The 25539-nt window shown below is 42.0% G+C and overlaps 1 protein-coding gene across 2 annotated transcripts in view; it reads left to right on the top strand.

The window, feature by feature from the left end:
* Positions 1–25539, top strand: part of SORCS3 (sortilin related VPS10 domain containing receptor 3) — a 305448-nt gene that overhangs the window by 198871 nt on the left and 81038 nt on the right. For both annotated transcript variants that reach the window (XM_054832651.1, XM_054832652.1), the window contains 2 exons: positions 15587–15651; positions 22471–22589. In XM_054832651.1, the coding sequence (XP_054688626.1) occupies positions 15587–15651; positions 22471–22589 (184 nt within the window). The remainder of the gene's footprint in view (positions 1–15586; positions 15652–22470; positions 22590–25539) is intronic.

Genomic DNA, 25539 nt, shown 5'->3' with positions numbered 1-25539 from the left:
ACCCATCTGTGTGGAAGAGGGAGAAATCTGCACAGCATTTCTGATGGCTACAGGCATATGTGGAGCACTGAAGTCAGTGCCCAGGATGAACCTAGTCAGTACAAGACACCGAAGCACATACTAGTGATGAAAGCCGGGTAGAAAACACCAACAAGGCAGAGGGGGAGAGAGAGCAGGAGGGGGAAAATAGGATGTGCATTAGCCTGACTTCAAGGAGCAGTGTTTGTATCTGCAAATAGGAAAAATGTGGTGTAACAAGCAGTTCTCAAATACACTGCTGTCTCCCCAGAATTTCATTTTTTTTTTTATTTCTGCAATAACCAACCGGATTTCTGATTGTTTTGGTATCCGTGAGTGCCAGCCACAATAATTTTGAGCTCCAGGGATTACAAACCAGGAGAAGGGAACAGGCTGTGCTTTCACTGGGAGAAGGGAAGAGACTGTGCATCCACTTACGCTGTGCTTTAGAGTTACGGGTTTTCTGCCACAGTTGTTTGAGGCGTGAGCCAGCAAATTTTGTCTCCTGAGGGCAAGGTTTTCAGTGCTTTTTTCATGATTTTGGATAGGAACAGTGATAAAATTTAGCCAGTGTATTTCTATTCATTTGCAGCTTGCTTTTCATGATGACCATAGCAGAGGCTGGTTTGGATATCTGAGAGTAATGTAGCAGAAGATAAGGGATTTACCTCAGTGTTTCATAAGGTTACGATCTGGGTTTGAATCTGCAGTTGGGCAGAGGTTTGTGTCTGTTTTTATTTCCTCATCTCTGTGACAGCACTGATATTTCCTAATCCCAGTGCCAATTTGGGTCCACACAGACTGTTTCAGCAGCAGTTGCAGAAGTGACCTTTGGATACAGCTAAGGTTGTCTTTACTTGACTAGTTTGCCAGCAATGAAATGGTTACTCAAATATGTGCCTGTCTCTCCTGTAAATCCCACTAATCATTAACTACCAGATGGTGTCATTGCATAGTGCTGGGGAAACATCGCCTGATTTTTTACAGCCAAGTTTAGTGTTAAGAAAACATAGTCTTGTAAATGTCAAATTGACTATTAAGTAATCCTGCATTAAAGTTTTTCAGAATTAAAACCGTACCATACATGGAGCTGTGGGTAAAAGGAACAGTTCCAGTTTGGCAGCCATGGATAATACCACCTATACCATCATCGAGGCATGTACCCAGTGACTATTCACGTAGACCGCACATGAAGAACTGAGCAGGAGCCTGTTACTGGAGGCTCCCGTGGGCTAATGACTCATTTGCCTGTGTTAAGGAAATTGCTTCCCATGCCTGTGGGTGAGAACACCTGGGAAAGGTTTTTCTCCCAGAAGGTAATGCTAACATAAATCTGGAATGTGTTACTCGAGCCACCACGACTGTGAACTGTACTAGGCTGAGGAAGAACTTTCAGACTCTCGCCTCAAGCTTTGTAATAGGAGTTCAGGAGAGGTGAGACCTTCTTAACGCCTCCTGGCGTATACTGAAAGATTTCCTTGCAAGGTCACGTTAGTTAATGAAAGATCACAACACCGTGGTGATAATAAGACCAATTTTATTTTCCTTTTCACTTAAAAGATGGGCAAGTGGGGGAACTGTGAGGTTAGGGATTTTCTTTTCATTTTGTGTGCCTACAATTAATGCAGTTGGCACTATAGATATTTAACGTTTCCAAACATTAGGTCCTAGCTGACTAGCTTGTGATTACACAGTAACTCAGTGGCAGAGATAGAAATGGAACCTGGATATAGAGTTGGATACTTTTTATTGGCTGAAATAGTGTTTATTTTTGTTGAAAAAGTTTCAATTCAATAAAGATATTTTAGAATTCATGTCACCATTGTCAAAATGTTTCTCTCAAAAAATGAAGGAACATCCTGAAATGTTTGACATTTTTTGGATATTTTTTAAAGTGATTTTTAAATTTGAATAAAATCTCATTTTGCAATATATGAGCTTTTAAAATTAAAGTAGGGAAAGAGTGCAGTTTGAAATTAAGTGTCTGGATAAAGCCAACAAAGAGGGATCCTGACTCCTATTCCCATCTTGATCTTTTGTGATGCAAAGCAGATATTGGTCCTTAGTATCCAAATCAGATGTTCCATATGCTTAGAATGTACTTCATAACTGTGATCAGTAGCTTACAAGAGTGGTCACCAAAGTTTGAGAAACCTTTGTAAGTTTTATATTTTACTGTAGTCCATGAGCATATTTTTTCCTAAACTTAATCCTGGCCTGGTTTTCAACTACAGATTGCTAAGTGTTCTTCCAGGGGTGTTGTGATAGATTTCATGGATATCTAAGTATAAAATCCTAAATGACCTTAAGAAAAGGAAAATCCTTCGCTTTCTGTCCCTGGGAAACACTTCAGGACTGTTTTATAGAAGCCATATAGACCCCACCTGTTCTGTTTGTGCCTACGGTTAGTGTAATATTCAGAATACCATTCCCATTTCTAAGCACCCCATGTGTGGGTTTTTTTCAAACTAATTTAAGAGAGATTGACACAGATAGTTGGATCTGGGAAAGCGTCTTTGCAGCAATTGGGGAAAAAAACCCTAATTCACTACTGGAGGAGTATTACAGAATATTTCCTAGTTTACCTGGGACTAAAAGCAAAAATATTTGGGTTTCTGGTGTATATTTACACTTTATGCTGACTAATGACTTCATCTTACAAAGGAAATTCGATACAACTAGTTTCTTGTACTATGAATGTAAGCTCTAAATAGGAGCTGATGCATTGGAAGAGCTCCTAAAGGATGTTCATTGCCTGACTTTACTGTTGTGTGATGCTCCTCTCCTTACTGACTGCTTTCCTAGGAGAATAAGTGTTTGACTTTGTAAAAAAAGTGCTGTGGATTCCGTGCTATCAGGGTTCCTGGGCTCAAAGCTCTTCTAGCAAGAAAAAGAAAAGCATACTAGCTACAAGGACTATGTGTGATTATAAAGAGAAATAACTTAAAATACTTTAAATTCTCCTTTAAAACCCATGAACTACATCATAAATGAAGCACAAGAAAGGAGCAACGTGATAGCAAACTCACAATTCATATATCGCCTCTGAAACTTGGTCTGCTTTCACAGCCAGAATGAGTTCTTCCAATGGGTGGTGTATACCTTCTGGAAGGGCAATTTTGGAATAAGATGTCTTTGATGAACTTTTCTTTCTAACCTCCTTTTGCTTGAGAAACACAGCATATATTGCAGAGGGAATGATTACCCCTTCTTCACTACTGTAACTATGGATATCCTTACATAAATACTATCTGGCTTTTAGAATTTGTGATTTGTTGTGATTTTAGTACAATTTGTGATGTTAGCCATATTTATGACTTCAATGTACTGTGGCTGGCAGTGATTTTTTTTTTTTTTCCCCAGGACTGGAAAAGTTAGAGGTGAAATATTTCTGTTCATTGGTTTTAAATTTAACGCTTATCACTAAATGTCATATATTGTACTGCAGTTAGGGCATTCAGCCATCAAAAAGCCTTTTGCTTTGGTCTCGCATCTGTCAGCTTTCTTTATGTCCCATGAGCCAGTCACTTCTCTTATTTCCCCCATTGCTAATCTTGGATCACTTTGTAATCCCCCCTACTCTCTTGTGACTAAGTGTCTGAAACTGGAGCAGACCAAATAAGCCACTAGTAAGAAAGATCTAAGGAGGAATTCATTGAATATTTCTCAAAATTAAGATTGATGCCTGGACTGGATCCCATGTCTGTCTGGACAGTGCATGCTGGAAGGATCTGTTTCCCTCTCATGCAACAGGGACAAGATGTCCAAACTCCATCGCTGTGTTTCACAGGCCAGTGTTGGAAGCTTAAATGCTGTATTGCAGACTCATGCAGCCTCCCTGGGCTGACTTCCTTCTGTCTCTCCCCGATGCACATGAACTCAAACACAAATTAATTTCAGCCTGTCAGTAACAGTCCCAGAGTAATTCTTTGTGATACTTTGTAGGAAGCAGTGATGAAAGCCGGCCCTCTAATTAATATATTAAATAATGCATCTCCCTGAGGCATATGGGGATCTCCCATGCTGTCGTAGCTTGGTAAAGCTAATCAAAAGCTAGGCTGCCGGGCTGACACTAGTATCTTATTTTGCACTCTCTGGCTAGCAAGGAATATTCTCCCACTTTTTGTTGTGTGGGATTTGGCTTAGGTTTTGGCCTTTGTTCTATACCACACTAATCTCTCTGTTTCTGGGAAATGGGTGAATTTTCAGTGTGGGAGAGAGCCTTTCTGGCTTTCAGATGATTGGAAGAGAAACATTTGGGAGTTGTCTTCAAAATCACCACTGTTCTAAGCAGTTTAGGAATGACGTTTTCACATACTCTGATTATGAACATAATTTTCCAGCCATTTCATTCAGTGGCAAAACACCTGCTGGCATCAGGGACCAAGGAGCTTTCCTGAACCCAGCATCACCTCTGCCCGAGACTTCTTCCCAAATGGCCCACTTGGATTTCAAGAGATGCACCTCTGTTGGGGTTCTTACAGCTCTTGTTTCTTTACAGCAGCTGGGGCTGGAAGCATTCTTGCATTGGAGAAAGTTGCAATCTAATGGAGAATTTATCCTCAATAAGTACATCGATACTATCAGAGACCATTTTTGCATGAAACTAGATTTTCAGTCATACCTCAAAGCTCTTCAGGCATAGAGTCATAGAATGGTTTGGGTTGGAAAGGACCTTAAAGATCATCTAGTTCTAACCTGCCTGCCATGGGCAGGAACACCCTCCACTAGACCAGGTTGCCCAAAGCCCCATCCAGCCTGGCCTTGAACGCTTCCAGGGAGGGGGCACCCAGAACCTCTCTGGGCAACCTGTTCCAGTGCCTCACCACCCTTTCTTCCTTAGAAGAAGGAAGAAATTTAGAATTTCTTCTTAATATCTAATCTAAATCTACCCTCCTTCAGCTTAAAGCCATCACCCCTTGTCCTATCACTCCATGCCCTTATTAGGAGTCCCTCTCCAGCTTTCCTGTACACTCCTTTAGGTACTGGAAGGCTGCTATAAGGTCTCCCCGGAGCCTTCTCTTCTCCAGGCTGAACAACCCCAACACACTCAGCCTGTCCTCATAGGAGAGGTGCTCCAGCCCTCTGGTCATCTTCGTGCCCTTCTCTGGACTTCCTCCAACAGGTCCATGTCTGTCTTGTACTGGGGGCCCCAGAGCTGGGCACAGTACTCCAGGTAGATTTTCTCAAGAAGAATCAGGAAGGACCCAGGTAAATTCCAGCTCTTTTCTGACAACTGAATTCAGCCTCTGAACCTTTCAAAGTTTGCCTGCCATTAAGTTGAACAAAAACAGTTGCTTTATTTAACAGAAGGAGCTGAACCCATGCTGTGCAGAAAGAACAGTCTTATCATAGCAAAACAGACAAGATGTTTCTGCATTCATTTAAACGTGAGCCATTTGTGTCGCTCAATAACATCCATTAAAGATAAGGAGGTCCCTCTTTATGCCTTCTGCCTGTTGGAAATTAACAAACTCTCTTAAAACGACAATTCATCAGCAGTTATATGAGGCAGAATTCGTTCTCGGCAAGAGAAGAAATTGAAACTCCCATCCTTTCGTTCCCTGGCATTCCCCTGAGCCTCCTCTGTAGAATGAGGTGAGTTTAATTCTGCTATTGTTAAGCATAGTGAGCACGAAGCTACATCAGAATGTAAGAGCAGGAAAGAGTATCTTATTAGCTGCACTACAGGTTCTTTTAAATAATGTTGATCTGGTAACTTGTCTCTTGCTGATCATATACAGAACAAGGACGAGAAGTCAGTGAGTGAGGCTGTTTTACTTGCGTATTTGTAGTGAGCTAATTGGAATAGGAGATAGCAGTGGTTATCATAGCTCTGTAATTATCTCAGAGATAATTGTCCTCTGTTGGGCAGATGGCAATAAAAATGGGATGCAGACACGTTTCCATGTTTAGTGAAATATCAAAAGTTCTGTAGCTGAGTTTAAGAGGGAGATACCTACCTACCTACCTACCTACCTGTGACTGCCAGCAAGGACTGAGGAAATAATAAATAATACCTGTAGACTTCAGAACTGATTGCTGTAGATCTGGGTTTTCTTCCATAGGAGAAAATACTACTTTTTATTGGAAAAAATAAAGAAAAACAAACCAAAAGCCCTGCCACGTTTTTGGCCAAAAGGTGCTGAAAGATTGTTAGGTTTTGCTCACAATATTTTTGGTTTACAGATTTTGATTGAAAATCTTTGAGGGAAGGAGACATGTTCCATTATAATATTGATTTTAGGGGCAATCTGTAATAGTGACTCCCTAAAGCCATTTCTGGATCTGCTGTAGTTTCTCCAGAATTCTTTTTTTTTCTTTCTACAAATCATTAGATTTGAACAGTGTGTTGACACTTCGGAATTTGCCTTGAGGCTAGAAAACAGCAGAGTATTACTTTTCACTTGGCCTTGTACTTTTCTTTCCTTTTATTGCTCATCTATAACAAGAGATTAAGAATCCAACAAAGAGAAGCTCTTGATTTACCAACAGCTTGACCATACATCTTTACCTCTTGACAGGTGGGTAGCACAGACTCTTGTTGCAGTATTCTGCCCTGAGCTTTCTTACTAGAAAAAGGTAATGCTTGGGGGATGGAGACACTTTGGGGCTCTGCCTTTGTGAAGAGCTGGGAGTGCATCTAGTGCTCAGCCCCCTGGGCAGCCTTGTTGTCTTGTTGGTGCATCCATCTAATTTGAAAAGGAACCCACAAAAGCTCCGTAGTTTCTCTGGTCTCTCCTGCTACAGTGTCACTCTTCCACTAATGGAAAGACCTGCAAGTGGCTGTGGCCATTTTATTCATCTCTTCTCCATTCTGTCTGGGAGGATGCTTTGGTTTTGAATGCAAACCTGTCTTGTCACGAGATACATGGTGATCTGCAGACCTCCAGTCACCGTTGCTTTTACCCATCATAGCTGTTTCTACAGACAGAGCCTGTCTTTGCATATCTGTCTGCTGCCAGAATCCTTTTTGTTTCCTGCTTCTTTGTCTTTTCCTCTTGTGGATGTGGGGACAAATGAGCATCTCACTGTCAGTGGCTAATTGAGTGTGATTTTTTTGGGAAAGGAGACACGTTGATGCATTTGTGCTTGCTAGTCCAGAACAGAGTAGTTTATTCTCTTTCTCCTCCTTCCCTTTCTTCTTTCCTCTCTCTCTCTCTCTCTGTCTCTTCCTTTCCTATCTGATAGTTAAAATTCAAAGCATGAAATAAGCCATTTATTCTCTTCAGGTTAGCATCTGAAATGCAGAGAAAAAACTGTCAGAAAAGGTTTGTGACAGAAACCTAGTTTTTCATACTACCTTTCTCCAAAATGCATAAACTGAACCACAAATTTATTTGCAGAATGTTAGATGTTATCCCAGGGTGATTCTTCACAATGTTCTGCCACAGGGAATGTGGAGACTCATCCTTCTTTAATTAATACAATGTACAATGCCCATAGGCATATAGGGCTCATCAGCATATCCTATACATTGTGCCTGTGCCAAGTTTCATACTGGTATCCCCTCTTTGGACAATTTAAGTTTTATTTTTATTAATCTACTGCTGCATTCATTTATTAAATTATGCCCTCACTCAGAAGCTTTTCAGAGCACTGTGTTCTGCCTAGGACTCTGTTAATATATGAATCTCTGAGCCTTAAAATTTCAGGCTTGTCGTATTTGCAGTTAGAAAATGTTCGTACGAATGAGGGCAATTAAACACACAGTGAACTGAAAATCCTTATTTTGGTGTAAAATATTGCTCAAACAGGTCATTTAAGATACTTTTGCTAGGAGACAAACTTGGAGGAATGTTTTGAATCTTCTAAACATTCCCTTCCAGGGAGGGAAACAGCAACTCCAGTGAAGTCCTTGGCTGCAGGACTGACGGGGTGAGCTGATGGCTTCTTTGAGCACGTACTTTGCTTTTCTAAAGTGGTCAGAAACAGGGCTGATTCACGTTTCCTGAAAAAACACAGCAATAATCTATAGCAATTCCCCATCTACATGATTTTCAAAGGATAACCAAGCACTGGGCAAACATTAATTAACTGGGCTTCATAATATAGTAGGCACTAAATTAATTTTAAACCAAATGTGGGGAAAGAGATGAAAGTCACTCAATATGTCAGTGATAGGTCTTGGAAGAGAAACAAAAACTCTGCGCTTGAGTTTCACAGATCTGCACAAAGCACAGCTGGCTAGAAAATGTCATTTCCCTGATTTATTTATTTTTTCCAAAAAGCTGAAAAAACCCCACACCATGCCACCGCCACCAACCCCCACTCCCTGTAAACTGTTCTACTCCCAAATTTTCCATTAGGAAACAAAGATTTTTGGTTACGTAGAATGAACTATTCCTTTGGAGTGGTTTCCCTCCCCCCTAATTTGGCTTAGATTTTGATCACCGAAATGACTTTTCTATACAATAGTTTTTTGCATTTAGGGTTTCCACTTCTATTTTTTCTATTTTTTCCTCTCCTATTCTAAAAAAAGAGGGATGGTGGGGGAACAAAAGGATGAGAAAGGAGACAAAGCTAAAAATGTGTCATTTTTTAGTGTTTTAAAAATTGTACTTTTCAAGTCCATTGAGGAAACAAGAATAAATTTAGAATATTAAAGAAAAAGTGTCCTGCAAAAAGTGTCCCTTCCTTCAGAAAGCAAAACAGAATCAAACCCTTCTGTTGGAATATGTTTCAAACTTGTCCACCATAAAGTTTGCAGACCTCTAATCCTGGGTAAATCCCCTGTCTCCTCTCTGGAAATGCCTTCCTCAAAGCATCCCGGTCTGTGTTGGGTGCATGTGGGACAGCGAGCTGATGGTGTATCATGCACTGAAGCTTTGAGGCGCCTTCAAGAGTGTAACATCTTAACTTGATGAGCTGATGTTTCATTAATTCCATCATACCCCAATGCCGGTGCTGCTAGGACTTGGTAAAAAAAGGCTTCTTACTCAATTTGGATAAGCCCTCAGGGCTGCTTTTATATAGCCCGGATCGGCTGTACGCTGATGAGTCAGGAGCAGCAGGCTGCAAGGGAGTAGCTTATTTAGTTCGTAAAAAAGCAGCAGGACTGCGACTGCACCTGGGAGCACACCGCTATGAGTGCTGGCTCGGCGTGGCTGACAGATCTGCTCCCTGCGTGAGTCTCAGTCCCCGTGAGAAGTTATTTCAGGCTGGAAAATTAAGATGCCACCTCCAGCACAGGCCTTGCCTGTGCTGTTGGCCCTTTCAAACCTTGACAGGGCTGTGAGTAAGGATCATCACCCTTCTACCCATGCAGTTTTTTTGAACTTATTTCACAAAAATTTGGTTATGTTTCTTGGGGTTTATGGTATAGGTTGGGGAAGAAATGCCAGAGGACTTTCAAGACCTATTAACTGGATGAGAACTAGACACAGAATTATTTCTACTTAGATTTTGGTATTAGCATACAGGGAAAAGAAAAAAAACATGAATCAATAGCAGGTTTGTTCTGTTGATTAAACATAAGTTAAAAGTATTCTTAGGTTCAGTGGCATTTCTTTCCCATTGCTATTAATTTCTGTGATATAAAGAATCACCTTTTAAGTACTAGGAAGAGGAAAAGTGTTTCTGTGTGCAGCAAAGCCTATTATCTTGTGTGGATTCTCTAGTGATCAGTGACATGGTTAAGCCTAAATGTCACCTTTTCCCTCAAGGAAGAGATTGATTTGGACATCTTTCCTCTTCCTGGTCTGCTTTATCCATGAAACAACTGTGTGTAGTGACTTTGTAGTTCTGGGACCTCTAATCCACTGAGTTTACAGGTAATTGGTTTAGACACTCAGCAGGTAGTAGGGATGAGGTGCAGGTGGGCAGACACATCTGTGCACATATGGAAACCCATGCAGAGGCTGTGAACACTGAAGTTTTGTTTCCTTTGAGATACCAGACAGAACACGACCTTAAAATTCATTGGGACCTTTTAAAAAGGATTGGCTCTGCTGAAAAGAAATTAGCTGAGAATAAACACTTGGCAAATTTTTTGCCTTATCTTGCAAGCGAAGTCTCACAACAATTACTTCTGCCGATGTCCAGAATTGTAGCATCATGGAAAGTAGCACTGGAAAAGACGTAGAAAGCTCCAGAGACCTGGCTAAGACACTTTCTTACAGTATCCTCCTGCCCAGCTTTTTTCCAAGTTTCATTTGAGATATGCTGTGCAAGGAGATTTTGTCCATAACTCTTCAGAGACCTCTTCACATCCTAGCCCATCCAGCAGTGCCTCCCCCTGTTCAGCCACAGGGAATAGTACTGTATTTATGTGTTTAATAAATACATTCTTTCCCCCAACAGTTCAATATTTGTATCCGTTCTTAAGTAGGGTAGTTTATGGCATGTTGTCAGCCTGGGGTGTATGCAGCTTGTGTGCACATTGGCCGTTTTACGTGTGCAGAGTTAATGCCTGATGGATCTAGTTTTAGGCCTGATTGCAGCTCATAACAGATTAATACACAGAATCCCTTTGACAACCCGAAGATAACTGCCGTTATTGATACCTAGGCAAACGCGATGCCATATCAGATGGAGAAGGTAGCCTGTTGGCCCGTGTTGGAAAGGTATGTATAATTTAGCAATGGCGCTATGTGAAAAGATCCAGATCAGCTGAGCAGGAATTGTATGGATCAGCTTCTGCTCCCATCTGCCCAGAGAGACAGGCCTCTTTGTTGCTTGTGTAAGTTAGTCCCATGCGCTGCCTGCCTGGTACCATGCAGAAGTGTTTATTCACTTCTGGGGCAGGATACAATTAAAATTGCAGCAGACTAATTGGCAACATCCACTAATTTGACTGCAGTTGCCTACAGCAAGAGGATGTGTTTTTCCCCCTTTATGTATTATTGCACAATAAATGTGCCTTGTTCCTTCCCATTTCTAGCCCTTATCTACTGCACAACATCCTGCTAAGTAGCCTCCATCTGTTTCCTTCGTCTCTTTACATGAGCATTGACAATTGCCTTCAGTCTGACATCGGAACCTGCAAAAATGAGTTTCCAAGTCATCATCTTGGGAAAGTCTCAATTCATTGTAAAAGTTTTAATTTTGTTTTCAAAGCCAGAGCTGGTGAATGCTGATTTGACTGGTCAGAAACAAGGCACACCCCTGGCAAAACACTCAATTCAGCACATTCAAGACCAAGTTTGAAAGGCTGATCTCTGTGACCTGACTTTTTTACCTTGTTGTAAATCCTTGACTGAAATGTTGCTGATGTCCAGTGATACTCACCTCCACTGTGCAAGCTAATGGGTCCAGGAGATGGAGGAATAGAGCATCTCTTATTCTCTGTTGATGGTTTAAGGAGCAAGGATCAACAGCAGGCAGGCTGAATTGCTCAGCATTCTTGATCTAAGATGCTAGAGTAGCTAAATCTCAGTGCTGTATTTCATCGTTAAATGCCTGATGTCTGGAAAATGAGTAGAAAAAATGCAAAAATAGTTTATTCCATGGAAAGGCAGTAGAGTTGGTAGAAACAGTAAGCTGAGGTATGCAATAGGCAGGTAACTCAGAGTCTGTGCATTTCCTTTTTTTCCCTTTTTTTCATAGGCTAGCATTTTTCATTTTGAACTATATAATATCTTAGATAAAAACATTTCAGGAATAGCTACTTACAGTACAGAATACTGTGTTTTTCTTGCCCTTCTTGCTTGCTGTCCCTCCCAGTCAGAGATGAAATATTAGCAGAGCGGCCTAGTAAATGTGCATCCATGCACAATGCTCTTCCCTTAAGATAGAGATAAGGATCTTGCCAGGGTCCTATCCATCCTTCAGCTTTCAAGAACACACAATCCTCTTCTGAAAAGAAGGGAGGAAAGATCTTGTGAAAACCAAGAGCTGCCATGAGAACGAAGAAGGAAAAGCAGCAGGAGAAGGTAGAGAAAAAGTAACTATTGCTTTCTTCCTAATGGGATTCAGAGGTAGTTTGAATTCTTAATTGGCCGATGATCCTGCGCCAGCAGCAATACTGGCTGCAGGGTCCACATTTCAAAAACTGCCTTTGCAGCAGTCAGGGAACGTGTCAGCAGAAAAAAATGACCTTTCCTGTCACTTTTGCCTGCATGCTCTCAGCATTTTCTCATCCGAGTGGTGATAAATGAATAGGGATGGTGGAGGATGTTGATTTAGCATGGTTTCTCCCAGTGAGAGTGCCCTTTTTCCCTCCCTATGGCCATCCAGGGCAGCAGCACACCCGGGTGCATTCTGCGGACCTTGGTTTAGTTTTTGCTGTCTGGAGTTTGTGCACGTATAAAACATAGATCTGAGCTGTGCATGGAGCCTGAGGTGTGACCATGTGGCAGGAAAACTGTTTTCAAGCTTAGCTTAGGCTTCTGAATGTTACTAAATACTATTGTCTTTGTAAGCCTCTGAAATAGAGCTGTTTATCAGCCCAGAGAGCCATGAAACCTCTTCCCAGCCAACCCACTCTGTGGGCTCTGCTTGGCTGTAGAGAACATGTAAGGGAAAGAGTAAGTCAGGGGATGCTGATATCTCTCCTCCTCATTCTTTGGCTGCTTAAATAGTTTTGAGCAGTGCATCCTCCAAATGTTCTTCAGAGAGATAATGTATGAGAAAATATAAGGCTGTGAAGGTGTGTCGTCTTGTTTTGTTGCTGCTCTTGTATTGCCAGACCTGAGAGATTGTTGTAGTGAGTTCTCAAGACCAGAGAAATTATTACATGGGATAAAGGAATAGCTTTACAGTCTGTGTGTGCATTTTTGCAGCCGTGCTCCAGGACCTGCATTCACATCTTTCCACTGCCTGACTTGTTTGCATTCTTCATGTAAAGCTTCTCCACACAAATGATGAGAGACCATTTACTGAAAATACCCGTACTCAGGAGTCAGAGCACTGCAGAGCAAAGCTATGTTTTTTGCCAGTGGGAGCAGATGTGAGGCGAGGCATGAAGAAACAGCATTGATTGGGGATTTGTTTTGCAATCAGAGTCTTTGATATAAGAGAGCGACTTGGTTTAGGAGAAGGAAGGATGACCGATGCATTACTTTACGGGCTTGTTATCTGCCTGCAGATAAGAGGAGCTTGTCTTGCTTTTGGGTTGCAGGAGATTGCTTTGTGAGCTTTTCCACTTGAAGTACAATATTTGGCGAGCAGAAGAGTACTAGGGGGGTGCTGTATACCGGTCCTTTTTTCGTCGTCATTGTTGTTCTGAAAAGAACCATCAGGCTTGTCAAAACTAATTAAGGAAACAAGTAGATGGCACTGGGGAGGAACTTCAAGCTAGAATGACATGTTTCAGGAGACTCCTATCATCCCCTGGTGCTCACTTAATAGGCATTATGAGTAGATCCACAGAGCTCGTGTATGCAATTACACAATGGTAATAAGTATTTTGAATTTTGTTTGGAAATACTTAGGTTCTTCTAATTCCAGTCCCTTTTAAAAAGAACAGTGTTGTGGCAGACTGATGTTTCCTATTACCTGGGCCAGGAGTAGGTTTTGTCCCATTGCTGCAGGGGACGGCACAGTCTCTGGAGGGGAGAGACCCAGGAGGTGGCTGGGGAGCAGGTGAGGCAGGCTGGCATCGTGCCGTCAGGGCACAGCAAATGCCCCTGGGTAGAAGGCTGGTGTCTGGCTTCCAGAAGGAAGCCTGCAGAGTGGGGACTCCACGGTGAAGGCTGGATTTCAGTGTGAAGCCTCTTGGGAAGGGCTGTGGGACAGGTCCCTAATGTGTTCCCAACCTGTACCTAGAAGTGCTGAAATTACCACTTGCCTTTGATAAAGTTGTGATAGATAGGTATGTTGGTAAGCACGTACTGTGTCAAAGGCGAGGGTCATGATTGCTGAACAGCTGAAATTACAGCATTTAGGGCTACTTATGGGAAAAAGGCAGAAAACCTCTGTGGAGTAGAAAGATGTGTGCCCTTTATTTATATATATATAGGGAAATAATGTTGCTGCACACCATAATGGTTTTCACTGACATTTTAAGGATTGTTTTATTTGTCCTAGTCACTTTTAACTGTGTCCAGATGTTCGGAAGATTTGACCCTGATAATTACATAGTCACAGGGACTCAGGCCGGTTCTGGCATCCTTACTGATAACAAACAGCGCTTTCTTCCTTGTGGGATCACCCTGAAACCGATGGTAGCGATTAAGGAGCAGACTATTTCTCACTGCGAGTGGAATGATGAAAGCTCTGCCTGTGCAGCTTTGTTTTGTTGTGTTGGGTTTTTTTGGCCACAATTCACAGTGTGTTGTGAATGGACTCACTATTGATGTGGTGCTCTAGTTAACAAGCAGTGCCAGTTTCAGTTACCTACACAGTGGGTCATAATGTAGTTGTTTTGGCATTTGCAGCACTGTGGCTGATCTTAGCTGAACTCCAGCACATATGTATGTTTGTCATTGCCTCAATTGCTATGTTTTTTGTGAGATCCACAAAAATGTATCAGAGCGTCGGTATTTTGTTTGTTCTTTTTTTCTTCTTCTTCTTCTTCTTTTCTCTTTTTTTTTTTTTTTCTCCAAATGTTTTAGCTGTTGATGCCCCAAGAATGAAAGCAGCAAAAGATTGTAATAAAAGTGTTTCAGAACATTAGGGAATTGTGAACGTTGGCTGGCTTGGAGGGAATCTATTATTTACAATCTACTGTATCAAATTCAGCTTCCCCCAAATTAGAAACTGATTTTTGTCGTTGTCCCTTTTTAATCTAACCCCTTGGTTAACTCAGGAGAAGCAGGTTCATAAATCACGTGGACATCTATGGATTTTTTTTTTTCCCCTGCCAGCCTTTGCTAGGACTAAATGTTCATCTCCCAGTGATTCTTATCAGCCAGGACACTAATAATAACATTTCTGTTCTGGGCTTGACTTTCTCTATGCCAGGAGGAAAACTATCTTTGTAATGTGCCTTGCAAAACATTTTTAGGGAGTAAAATAACAATGCACAGGAAGATTTGACTTGAGGTTCTTGGGTTTCAACCAGTGTGGTTAAAGAAATTCATCATGCCTTGTTTCATGATTATCAAGGACCATGGCATGGAATCATGGGGTGAATGACGAATACTTTCTCACATTTTTTTTATAAGAACTTCAGCACGCATATGTGCGTCATTGTTTTTTCTTTTGAAGATGGGGAAAGTGGTGTAAACAATAGCAGGATTGCCCAGCAAACCCAGGAGCAGGTCAGGAAACTCAGTCTCTCATGTCACTATTGAGCCAAATAAAACCCCTTTTTAATTTGCTGTCTATAAGCATGAGGCTGCTGTGCCCTCTTCTTTCCTTCAGCATTAAAACAGAGCTCTGGTTTTGCTGGATTTTGGAGCCAGCTTGCTTTGCCACCACAGGGCTTATCATTGTAGTCTTGGTCTTGTAGACAAGGGATAGGCAGATTCACTCACCAGCAGCTGGGAAGTTGTCTATCTTAAAGGTTAGTATATGGCCCCTGGGAGTGGCCTTCGTAGAAACACAAAAGAGACAAGTTGGTAGGAGGTAGGGACCTACGTACCAGGTGTCACAAGGTAGACTTGAACTGGTTTTGCTTTCCCTCACCCTCTGTCTAACTGCAGCCTTTTATCTAACCAGCTGCCATCTTTCTCTCTCTCCCCAGGTCAGTGACGGGCTTGGATAAAGAACCTGACCTTGTGCACATGGAAGCCCGAACAGCTGATGGACGTGAGTGCCTGCAGCTAACACTGACAAAGTGGGCTTTGAGTCAGAAGTGGAGTGGGAATGGAAATTCACTTTACTCATTTTGTCTCCCCGTTTACATTTTAATTGATGGGAAAGATGTGGATCATGGGGTTTGATACGAGGCATACTCTTATCCTTAGCCCCTGGGGGGAAATTCAGAGGCTGCAGGGCTTGTGTCTGTGGAGAGGCTGGGCAGAAGCACCATCTGTTGGGGTAAGGAGCCATCTATTTTGTTCCCTATTTAGCTGTTGCAGTATCGTGTATTTTACACGAATCATAAAGAGCTGGGCTACCAGCCCTGTGCAGTACAGCCTCTGTGCATTTCCAGAGGTGTTCAGAACAGCTAGGTTGTACCTGGGAATTTGAGAAATTGCCTACAGTCATATTCTCCTCTGTCCAGAATGTCCTTATGCCTCAGGTACCCTTTCTCTCATATTGAAAGGATTTTTCAGTTTTGCTTAGAAATAGGTGCTCCATACCAAAACATTGCAGGCTTTGAAAAGGTGCTTGGATCTGAAGTAAGAAAAAAAAAAAAAATTAAAAAATTCTTAACCCCTCACTGAAATGAAACTAGACATATTTGCAGTACAATGGATTCCTATGTAATTAACTGCCAATGAAGAAGAGAGTATTAGAAATAAAATGACTTTTTCCATTGCTCTCTCCAAAGTGTTGTAGGTATTTCTCACAGGAATTACGGCATGGTTGTGCATCTGCTCCTGGGGTGAAGCCAGCTTTACTCCAGCTCAGTGTTACACATCAATGGGACATGTGTCCCTTTTACACTACAGGGACAGTGTAGAAAGCAGTACAGGACTGAGGTTGTAAGGGATTTCTGGGAGGAAAAAGGCCTCATTTTTGTTCGTTGCAAACTTTTTTCTGTTCTTGTCAAGTGCTGCGTAGGCCAGATGCTGTGTGAACAAGCTCCTGTCTATCAGGGTGGCTTCTCTGAGGCTGTGGATCTTCTAAAATCACTCATTGGCCTCCCACTGCTATTTAGTGATGGCAGCTGAATAAATAACCAGGCAATAAAAGCTTGGGGGTGACAGCTGTTTGTTGAATATGTGGAAAAAGCAAAACAGGCCGGCAGGTGGGTGGGCAAGCTAGGGAGGCTTCTTCAGTGCCTTTGCTGCTGTGCGTGCTGTTGCAGGGATGCTGGGAGAAGTGGCCAAAAGCAAGTTAAAAAAAAAAGCAAGTAAGCAAACAAGCTGCTGATGGAGTTTGTTTTCAAACTAAGTTTAAACTTGCTCACCCAGCTATTTGAATATTGGATGTGTCAAGGATGTAAATGCTTCGTTTGAAAGATGTCTCCCCGGTTCACAGACAACTCTGTTCCTTCAGGTCTTGTTTCCTCGGGGGTTTGCTGTTTGTTCTTGTTTTAGTGTATAAATTCAGCACTTTGAAATTGGCACTTGATGGTATTGAGGGTTTCACTGAAAGTCAGGCTTAAACCAGTGGTGTCAGCAGAACAGGCCTATGCAAGCCATCGTCCCAGCAGACAGCAGGCACAGGCGGGACCCAGCGGGCTGTGGTGGCCCTGCTGGCATGTCCCGCTGGGGCACAGCACCAGAATGACTCTTCTCCCAGCCAAGCATAACACAAAAACCCCGTGTTGCTCCATTTAGAGTTTTTAAGGCAAGGCTTAAAACGATATTAGTTTGTATTATAAAACATTGTCTGCCTCAAAGCTATAGCCTCACCTGGTGTGAAATGGTACAGCTCTGTGTACTTAGGAATGGGAGGCTGAACTTTTCTCCTAGTTGGCTTTGTAACCAAAATGGGCCTTCATGCTCTCAGTGAATGGCTGAGGCATGCACACCTGCTGGAAAATGGGTCCCTGCAGTTATTTCCTCTTGATCAGAAATTTTTTGATGAAAGTTTTCCTCAGTTGCGGGCAGAAGGAAGGGGAGGCTTTTATAATGCCTCTTAGGTCAGTCTGGTGGCTCAGTCACTTCTCTGGTGCATTAACAGATGTAGATTTGAATATTCCCATTGCTCTGTTCAGTTCTTCAATATCCTTGGGCACTTTAAAAGTACATGATTCTTCTAGAGGGGGCATTTGTCTTTCTTCCTTTTCTGTTTTCCTCCATGCTTTTTATTAAAAAAAAAAAAAAATTTAAAAGTGTTATGGGAGAAGTGGTATTTAGGATTAGACTCCTGACCTTGATGATTTTTTTTCCCCTTTCAACAGTAATGAGACTCAAGAACGTATCTAATACCAATTCAGACACTAGAGCCTAAAATACGTTCTGTGGCTGGGAACAGGTGGTGGAACATACCAGAGTCTCATTCATCCATAAATGAGTCAGGGCGATCAATAAGCTATTGATGCTGTGAAGTGGAAGTCCTGTTCACTGTCCTCCAAGATGTGTTGCCCCGTGGTTTTTATCTATCTGGTCCTTATGAATGGTGGGGTCTCTGAAAAAAATCTGTCCCAGTGCCTAGTCTCCTTAAATATTTGCAAGATGCTGTGAATTCCAGTGCCTAGCTGATCTCAAGCTGTTCCTGTCTTTTGTAGCAGATGAAGTTTTTCACATTTTTTCGACATCTTGGCAGAGCTATTGTAGCAGAATAATAATCTAGGCTTGCATTTTTAAATTATAAAAATGTGTAGGAGCCTTGGGCACTGTACTTTCTGCCTGGGTGTAACAGGCAGCAACAAGGACAAGGTTGGATGCAAGGGAACTATTACAAATACACTGACATGAGCACCCACTAGCACTCTTGGATAAAATATATTAAACTTTCTGATGTTCAGTAAGATAATCTCCCTCACAGATATGATGCAATAAATGGTATTTTAATTAAAGGGAAAAGGAGGGGGCAGAAATCCTAACCAGAAAGATAAAGCAGGGTAACTAATTCCTGGGGAATACTTTACAGTCCTGTCTACATTTCTAGAGCCTCTAGTCCTTTGGAAGAATGATTGTCGAGGCCAGCTAGTTTTTCCTCCCTCCTATGATAACCTTCATTGGCAGTTTATGATTTTAAATCTTGCCTGGCACCAGGACTTGACTTAAACTGAGCCAGTCTACCAATGCAACTTGTTTCCATCAGCTGCCCTTCTCCCTGTTAGCCATGCTGGCCAGTCATCCCTGCTTTTAGCTGCCTTGTTAAGGCTGCCAGGAAGGAGCAGGACTTGCTGTCCTGTGTCTCTGTACATCACGAGAACCTGCACATAGGTCTGCCCTTTGCAGCCTTCAGCACAGGGACAGGTTTGACTGTTTTCAGTGTCTCCCTCCAGGGACCCACATCTTTGGGGGTTACCCACCAGAGAGAGCCCCTTGTGCTACTGCTTCCCACCAAAGCTGTTGTGGCTGGTGGACAAAGAAAAGACTTAGTAGCTTGACTTATTTCACTAGTTTATCACTGCAAATTTCAAGAAATTGTTTCAATTTTATTACTTCTAAAAAGGGTAAAAATACACTTCACATTCTCAAGATGGGAGACTATGTTAATTAGCAATGGGGAGGTGTTTTGAGCTCTTCAACTGGTAAACGGCTGCACATCTGAGAAAGCCATTCCCTAATCCTAAGTGAGTTAAGTTGGTGGGAAGGGTTTGTGCAGAGGTATGGATGCTGGGATTTGAGCTGCAGCAGACCTTCCAGGCTTCTTCATGTCCATATTGCCTCCTTCACAGATGGGATGAGAAAGTAGCTGGATGTTGGGTTATAAACATAAGAAGTTTTTGAGGCTGTCTAGAAAATAGGGAGCTCTTTTCAACTCATTTTGCAGTGGAACATAATTTAAAAAAAAAAAAAGCCAAACCCTCTAATTCTGGTGTTGCATGGGTTGATATATGAATTGGAAATAATCCCTAGGTAGAAGCCAACCTCCCTTAAGGCATGCATCTCCCAGTAAAAGGTAAACAAGGCTTTAAGGGCATAGCTTGGGCACATTCTACCTGCCTCTCCGGGCGACCGTCTTTTTTCCTTGTGGCTGTGCAAAACGGCTGAAAAATTAACTCCCTCCTGAGAAGAGGGAGATAACAGCTTGGAAGTTAGGATGCCCCCTTCTCTCTTAATTGGCATTTTTGTTGTGGAGCTCTGTACTTTCTATATAGGGGAAGATTTGCTCTGTGAATGGGACCACAGCTCATGAAGGGATCATACCCTTCAAGAAGCCTGAGCAGCGACTTGTGGTAGTTTCTTGCTTCCAGTTACACACAAATGTGAACTGGGTGCTGTCATATTTTTTACATGTTTTTTTTTAAACATATTTTAAAGGGAATTATTTTTCATTTTCTGTGGGGTAGCAGGAAGATAAGCAAGACTTGAACTTATTTTGGTCCAAAGGCAGACAGGTTTGAAGATAACTTTTTTGTCTGTGGTATTTTTCATAGGCCTTGTGTGGTAAAATGTATGAAAATAAATGAACAAGAGACTAAATGGAAAATGGGTAGTGAGCTACCCTCCTTCTCCACCACCAGCTTCCTGTGAATATTAATCAGGTGCCATTCTTTGAGTATGTTAGATTGCTGGTGTAACACACTCAAAATGACACATTTCCCGATAGGCAGGAAGCTAGTTGTCATGTCAACACTTGTGATTTATTTGCATTTATTTGTGACAGGTTTTTATTCCTCTTCCCATTCTGTCACTCAGCAGCAGCAAATTATCCCCTTTTTGGAGGGATAAGAATATCCAGGCGACTGTGTGGGAGAACATACCGGAGGGAATGAGCTTCTAAAAATACAGCTCCTGACCTCTCCTCCTTGTTCTGCCTAATTTTAGTGCTACCTCAAAGAACAAGTCAAGGCTGCTGAGCTCTTTGGGTAACATGGCAATATATAAGACCCTCTTGTTTTCTGAGAATTTGTTTTTATCCACTGCTAAGGTGTCTTAGATTCCATGTTGAGGAGGTAAATAGCAGCTCTGGACCAACTATGTATGTATCACTTGATGAAGAACCTTAATTTATCCCAGCTGAGAGTCCAGCCTCTCTACTGCTGCTGGTATTTTATGCTGGGAGAAAGCACAACTCTGATAGTCCAGTTATTTGGCACTGTCTCTAGGTCAGATTTTTTTCACCATACACTTTAATTACCTCCAGATACTCTGAACTGGCACCAGCAACAGTTTCTGCTGCTTTAGCACCATCAGTGGGACTACATTTTCACTGCTGCGCCACACCTATGCGACCTGCTCTGACTCAGCCGTGTAGCCCTTCTTAACCTGGAATTGCCTCAACTCAGAACCAGCTCTGCAGCCTTTAAACATGGACCTTCAGGCATGCAACTGGGCATGAACCTTTATTAGATTAAGGCTTGGTTGTGACTTTCTTTAGACTATCTTTTTAAAAATTATTATTCTTGTTATCAATGCCTCTGACTTGCATTCTTGAGTCTGTTGGTGGCACAAAGCTATGGAAGGGGAAACTGCCAGTTTGTGAATCTTGTCTTTGAATCTGGGAGGGCAGTTAGCTGAGTGTCAGAGGATTTCTGTCATGCCCCCAGTGCTTTCCACTGAACAACATTTTGCTGTCACTGAAAAGACACAAACTAAGGACAATAGCAGGTTTTATGGGATGGAGAATCCTATAAGGAGCTTTGCTAGGCTAGTTACTGTCCTTCTAAATTTCACTTTTATCCTTTTGGGCTCAGTTTGACAAGGTCCTTGTTAATAGGTGTGGTTGTGGACTAAAATCACTGCACCAGGCTTACCCCAGCCCTTGATGGTCTGTCCTCACCCTTTGTAGAAAAGCGAACAAGTGGGTGAATCTAAGAAGCCTGTAGAAGTGCTGCAGTGTAAAAGAAAGATATGACCCTTTTATCAGTGCAGCCATCATCTTAGTTGTATTTTCGTTTTCTCCCTAATTTGCTGTTTTCAGAAGAGCAGTTGGAAGTCAGAGATGGCATATATAGATTACATACATCCAGAGACACAGTGTCTTGATTGTTCTGTTTCTTGCGATCCTTTCTTAGCCTGAATGAAATAACGTTTAATCCCTTATAACCCCTAACAACTTTCTGGAGGTGGGCACATCTCTTCTTGCATCTCTGAGCAACTTTCTATATGTCTGCCTTTGCCTTCTCTCTTTCATGTTCTTCTAGTCCTGTTCCTTCTCTCAAGCAACGCCAAGGACTGGCAGGGCATCGCATTAGTGTGATGGTCTTCTCATCTTCTCTCTAGACAGAAGCATTTGATGCCTCTTGCGGTGTATATAACTACTGTTGAGACTCTTCAGCTAGTTATGCTATTTCATGTCCGTGGCATTTTCATACCTGGCCTATGTTGACTATAAAGACTTAATTTTGGGAGATGCTTGTCATTTTCACAGCAAAATAAATTAAAGTTAATAGTCCTTGTTTGGGCTTTTTTTTTTTTTTGCCTTTTTTTTTTTCTTTCTCCTTGTGTGTTACTACCACAATTAAAATCTGTCATCAAGGCTAGGGTATTTCAGGGGCGAGGATGGGCATATAATTCCTAGCAGGGTAGTGGAATCAATAAATTCTACCTGTGTGGCTTTTGGATTCTTCTTCTGCTCTATATGGTCTCATCATCAGTTTTCTCATGCATTTATGATTTGTACCCTCCATTTATGGTTTGAATTCCAGTCGCCTGAGGGATATCTGCACAACAGGGAAGGGAATGGTGGGTGTGGAAGTGTGACGAAGTCCTGACTCCAGAGAGCAGTACCAGCTCTAAATGCCAGAGGTAGATCATGCAATAACGTCTAGCTAGTTGGAGATGAGGTTAAGGGACTTCCCTTCAGAGACCTTCTTTTGAGCTACTGATGACATTTGCAGTCAACAGGCTCCTGCCTTGGCATTTCTCATGCATATGTATTCTCCCATTACAGACACCCACTATTTGACCTGTCGGATCCAGGAGTGCTCTGAGACCAAAAGGAGTGGGCCATTTTCGCGCTCCATTGACATCAGCTCCCTTGTTGTTCAGGACGAATATATCTTCATCCAGGTACGTTGGCTTGATGCGAATGTGACACAAATTCTGCCTGTGTGAGGTATTTGTTCTGTGCAAGAGAGGAGGCATATTCTTAGGACAAGTGCATGGGACCACAAGTCATAAGAGCTGGGAGTCTATACCTGCCTGCTATAGATTGGCTATGCAGTCTGGGATGAAACAGGTGATCTCTCTGCTCATCGCTTGTCTCATGGTGAATCTGATATGTTTTGAAAGTTCATAATGATCAATAATCATAAGGGTCTGTGGGTTTCACAGAGGCTCTAACGCTGTTGTTATGGCTACTTGGAAAATACAAAGAAACTAGGGATGAATTGGAGAAAACAGAGAAGAACAAAGGAAAGGTGTGAGTGATCATTTTAACAAATGGAAAGGTTTATGCTGATTTGACAGTCAAGTAATGCTAATGGAGCGAACAAAGATTTGCAGTAGGAGGTAAAATAGCAGAGAGTGTGGAAAAAGATGTTACAGGGCAACCTCAAAGTGGAAGATGGCTCTAAATTTTTCAGCTAGTTGATGATAATTTTGGAGATGAGGAGAAAGTGACAGAAATTGAACGAGAAACTACTTGGTTTTGAGATTTTCTGAGAATACATGAGCTCGATGGAACAAGGCCATCTCTCCCAATTTCATACCTGTGGAAGTGTGAGAATGAATAGTATGGTATGGAAGAATACTTCCTGAAGAAGTGCCATTTGGGTGAAAACTGGGAGCCAGGCTGCAGTGATTCCAGGTTGTAGAAAGCTCAGGAGACACAGAGATACAGACATGATGATGATAACTGCTTGTCACTAATGTTGAAGAGGGGGAATGAGATGAGATGGAGCTTGGATCCAGGTGGTACAGAAAAGACATATGCTTCCCTTTTTGAGCAAGACTGAGTTATGTTAAGCTCCTATTTTACTTCCTTGGGGGAACATTTTTCTTGAATGTATCCAAATTATAAGAAAGTTCTGCTCTGTTTATTGTGAAATTTTCTTAGGAATGGGAGTTTAAGTGGGAAGGCTGATAATTCTGTGCTGGGATTAGGTGGAGGACTGCAATATGGAAACTGCATGCACTTGAGTAACATTGGTAGACTTTTCCTCCTGTGAGTAGGGGAGTCTGCTGCTCTGGAGATGACCAATTGCTATGGGAGCCACAGCTCCCCTCATTCCTATGTGAAACCCAGCCTCTGCTACTGCTTCCTTTGGCATCATGGGGAGACCTGCTGCTAGAAAACATTGAATGTAGCTTTTGCAACTTAGCAAGTTGTGGTTTGACTAGAGGCAATGGCTTTCCAGTTGGTAAATGCTTTACTCTCCAAGGAGTATTTTAGAGAGACTCTCTTAATCTGGCAGTTTGTGTCTGTGGCTGAGGGTATTGTGGAGCATCCAATTCTTTAAGGCTAGCATGAGGCCTTATAGAAGTTTCTCATTCCACAGCTCCCACCTGTGTTAAAGCAAGGCTGCTCTGTTTAGAAACTTGGGCTTGCAGTGAGGACATCTGCCTGGTGTGCGCATTCCTCTGCCTCAGATTAGCAGTGAGCGGCTCAAGCTAATAGCTGCTAATTGCTTCGAGTTTAAAAAAAAGTCTGTGTGTATGTGTGTATACAAACGCATGCATGTATGCATATGTAATACTTCAAGTGCCTTGACTATCCTTAGCAATGTTTAATTATAGCTTAATGGGTGTTTGAAGTGAAAATCATATCCCCGCACTTTTAAAAAATGTTAAATATACACACTGAACATTGCTGCTGCTTTGGGCAGGAGACTCTCCCTTTCACAGGTGGTCTATCACTTCCCCTCTTTTTTGCATCACACTTGCAGGATGTCTGACTGTCCAGCAGCTTGTCATAAGCGGCTGCAGAAACTGGGCATGGATCAAGTCCATGTAGTACTCGAGTAACACGCAGACACTTCAGATTCACAGCACACACCTCTGAGCTGAAGGTGTGTTAAATCCACCGTGTCCAGCATATGGTCGATGGACTATGCAGAGTGTTTGCTTGGTACATATATGTAGGAGTACTGATATGTCCTGAATGTATTAGTCTCATAAGCCATGTGATGTAGCTGCCTATTATGGGATGTGTCAGATTCACTGTGTGTGCGAAGTCTCATGCATATAATTCTGTCTGGATAATCTTGGACAGAAATACGGGAGCCAGCTCTTTTGAATTTCAAATATTAGACAGAGAAGAATAAATAAATATCAAATTAAATGTTAAGAACCTGGTGAGGTTTAACAGCTGCATAAAGGATGGATGCATGAGCTCTGATCTGTCTGTGCTGGAACAAATCAGAAGTAATGTCGTGGAGTCGAAAGAGGAACTCGTTTCTTTTAACTTTTCTCATAAAACCAGTAGTTTTTTAGTCAAAACCAGTAGTTTTTTAGTCTAAACCAGTAGTCTGTGTTCTTCTAAAGTGAGTGGAGAGATGAAAACTTTTAGGGGAAATTTACCTTCTCCTGTTGCACCTATTGCAGGATGAAATAGGTCTCTCTCTGAATATGCTATTCTCATTAATATTAGAAGGAACCTACGTATAGCTTAGAGAAGACCCCTAACTTTTTGACACCTAAAATTAGGGAAGATGAATCCCAGCTATTGGTATCAACATTTTAGGTTATCTGCATACAGTTATTTACTAGTGAATATCCATTCTAAACCAGATCATGAACAGGCCTGTAGTCTAAGGTTCTTGGGAAGCATTAACCTGTGTTACTGTGTACTCAAAGCAAACGTGACACTATGGTACACAATGCATAGGGGAAAGAAGAATATGGAAAATATTATAGTGCCATTATAAATCGATGGTTCCTTATCATGTGGAATGGTGTTGTGCAGCATTTCTGAAAGGATCTTGCAGAACTGCAGTGCAAAGAAAGAAAATGAGAATGATCCTATGCTCGAAAAAAACTTGCCCATGAAGAGAGTTTGAAAAGACTGGGACTGGTTACC

The sequence above is a fragment of the Grus americana genome, chromosome 7, assembly GCF_028858705.1.
Source record: "Grus americana isolate bGruAme1 chromosome 7, bGruAme1.mat, whole genome shotgun sequence".
NCBI lineage: Eukaryota > Metazoa > Chordata > Aves > Gruiformes > Gruidae > Grus > Grus americana.
The sequence above is the reverse complement of the archived record's forward strand: the minus strand, read 5'-3'. Positions and strand labels throughout refer to the sequence as shown.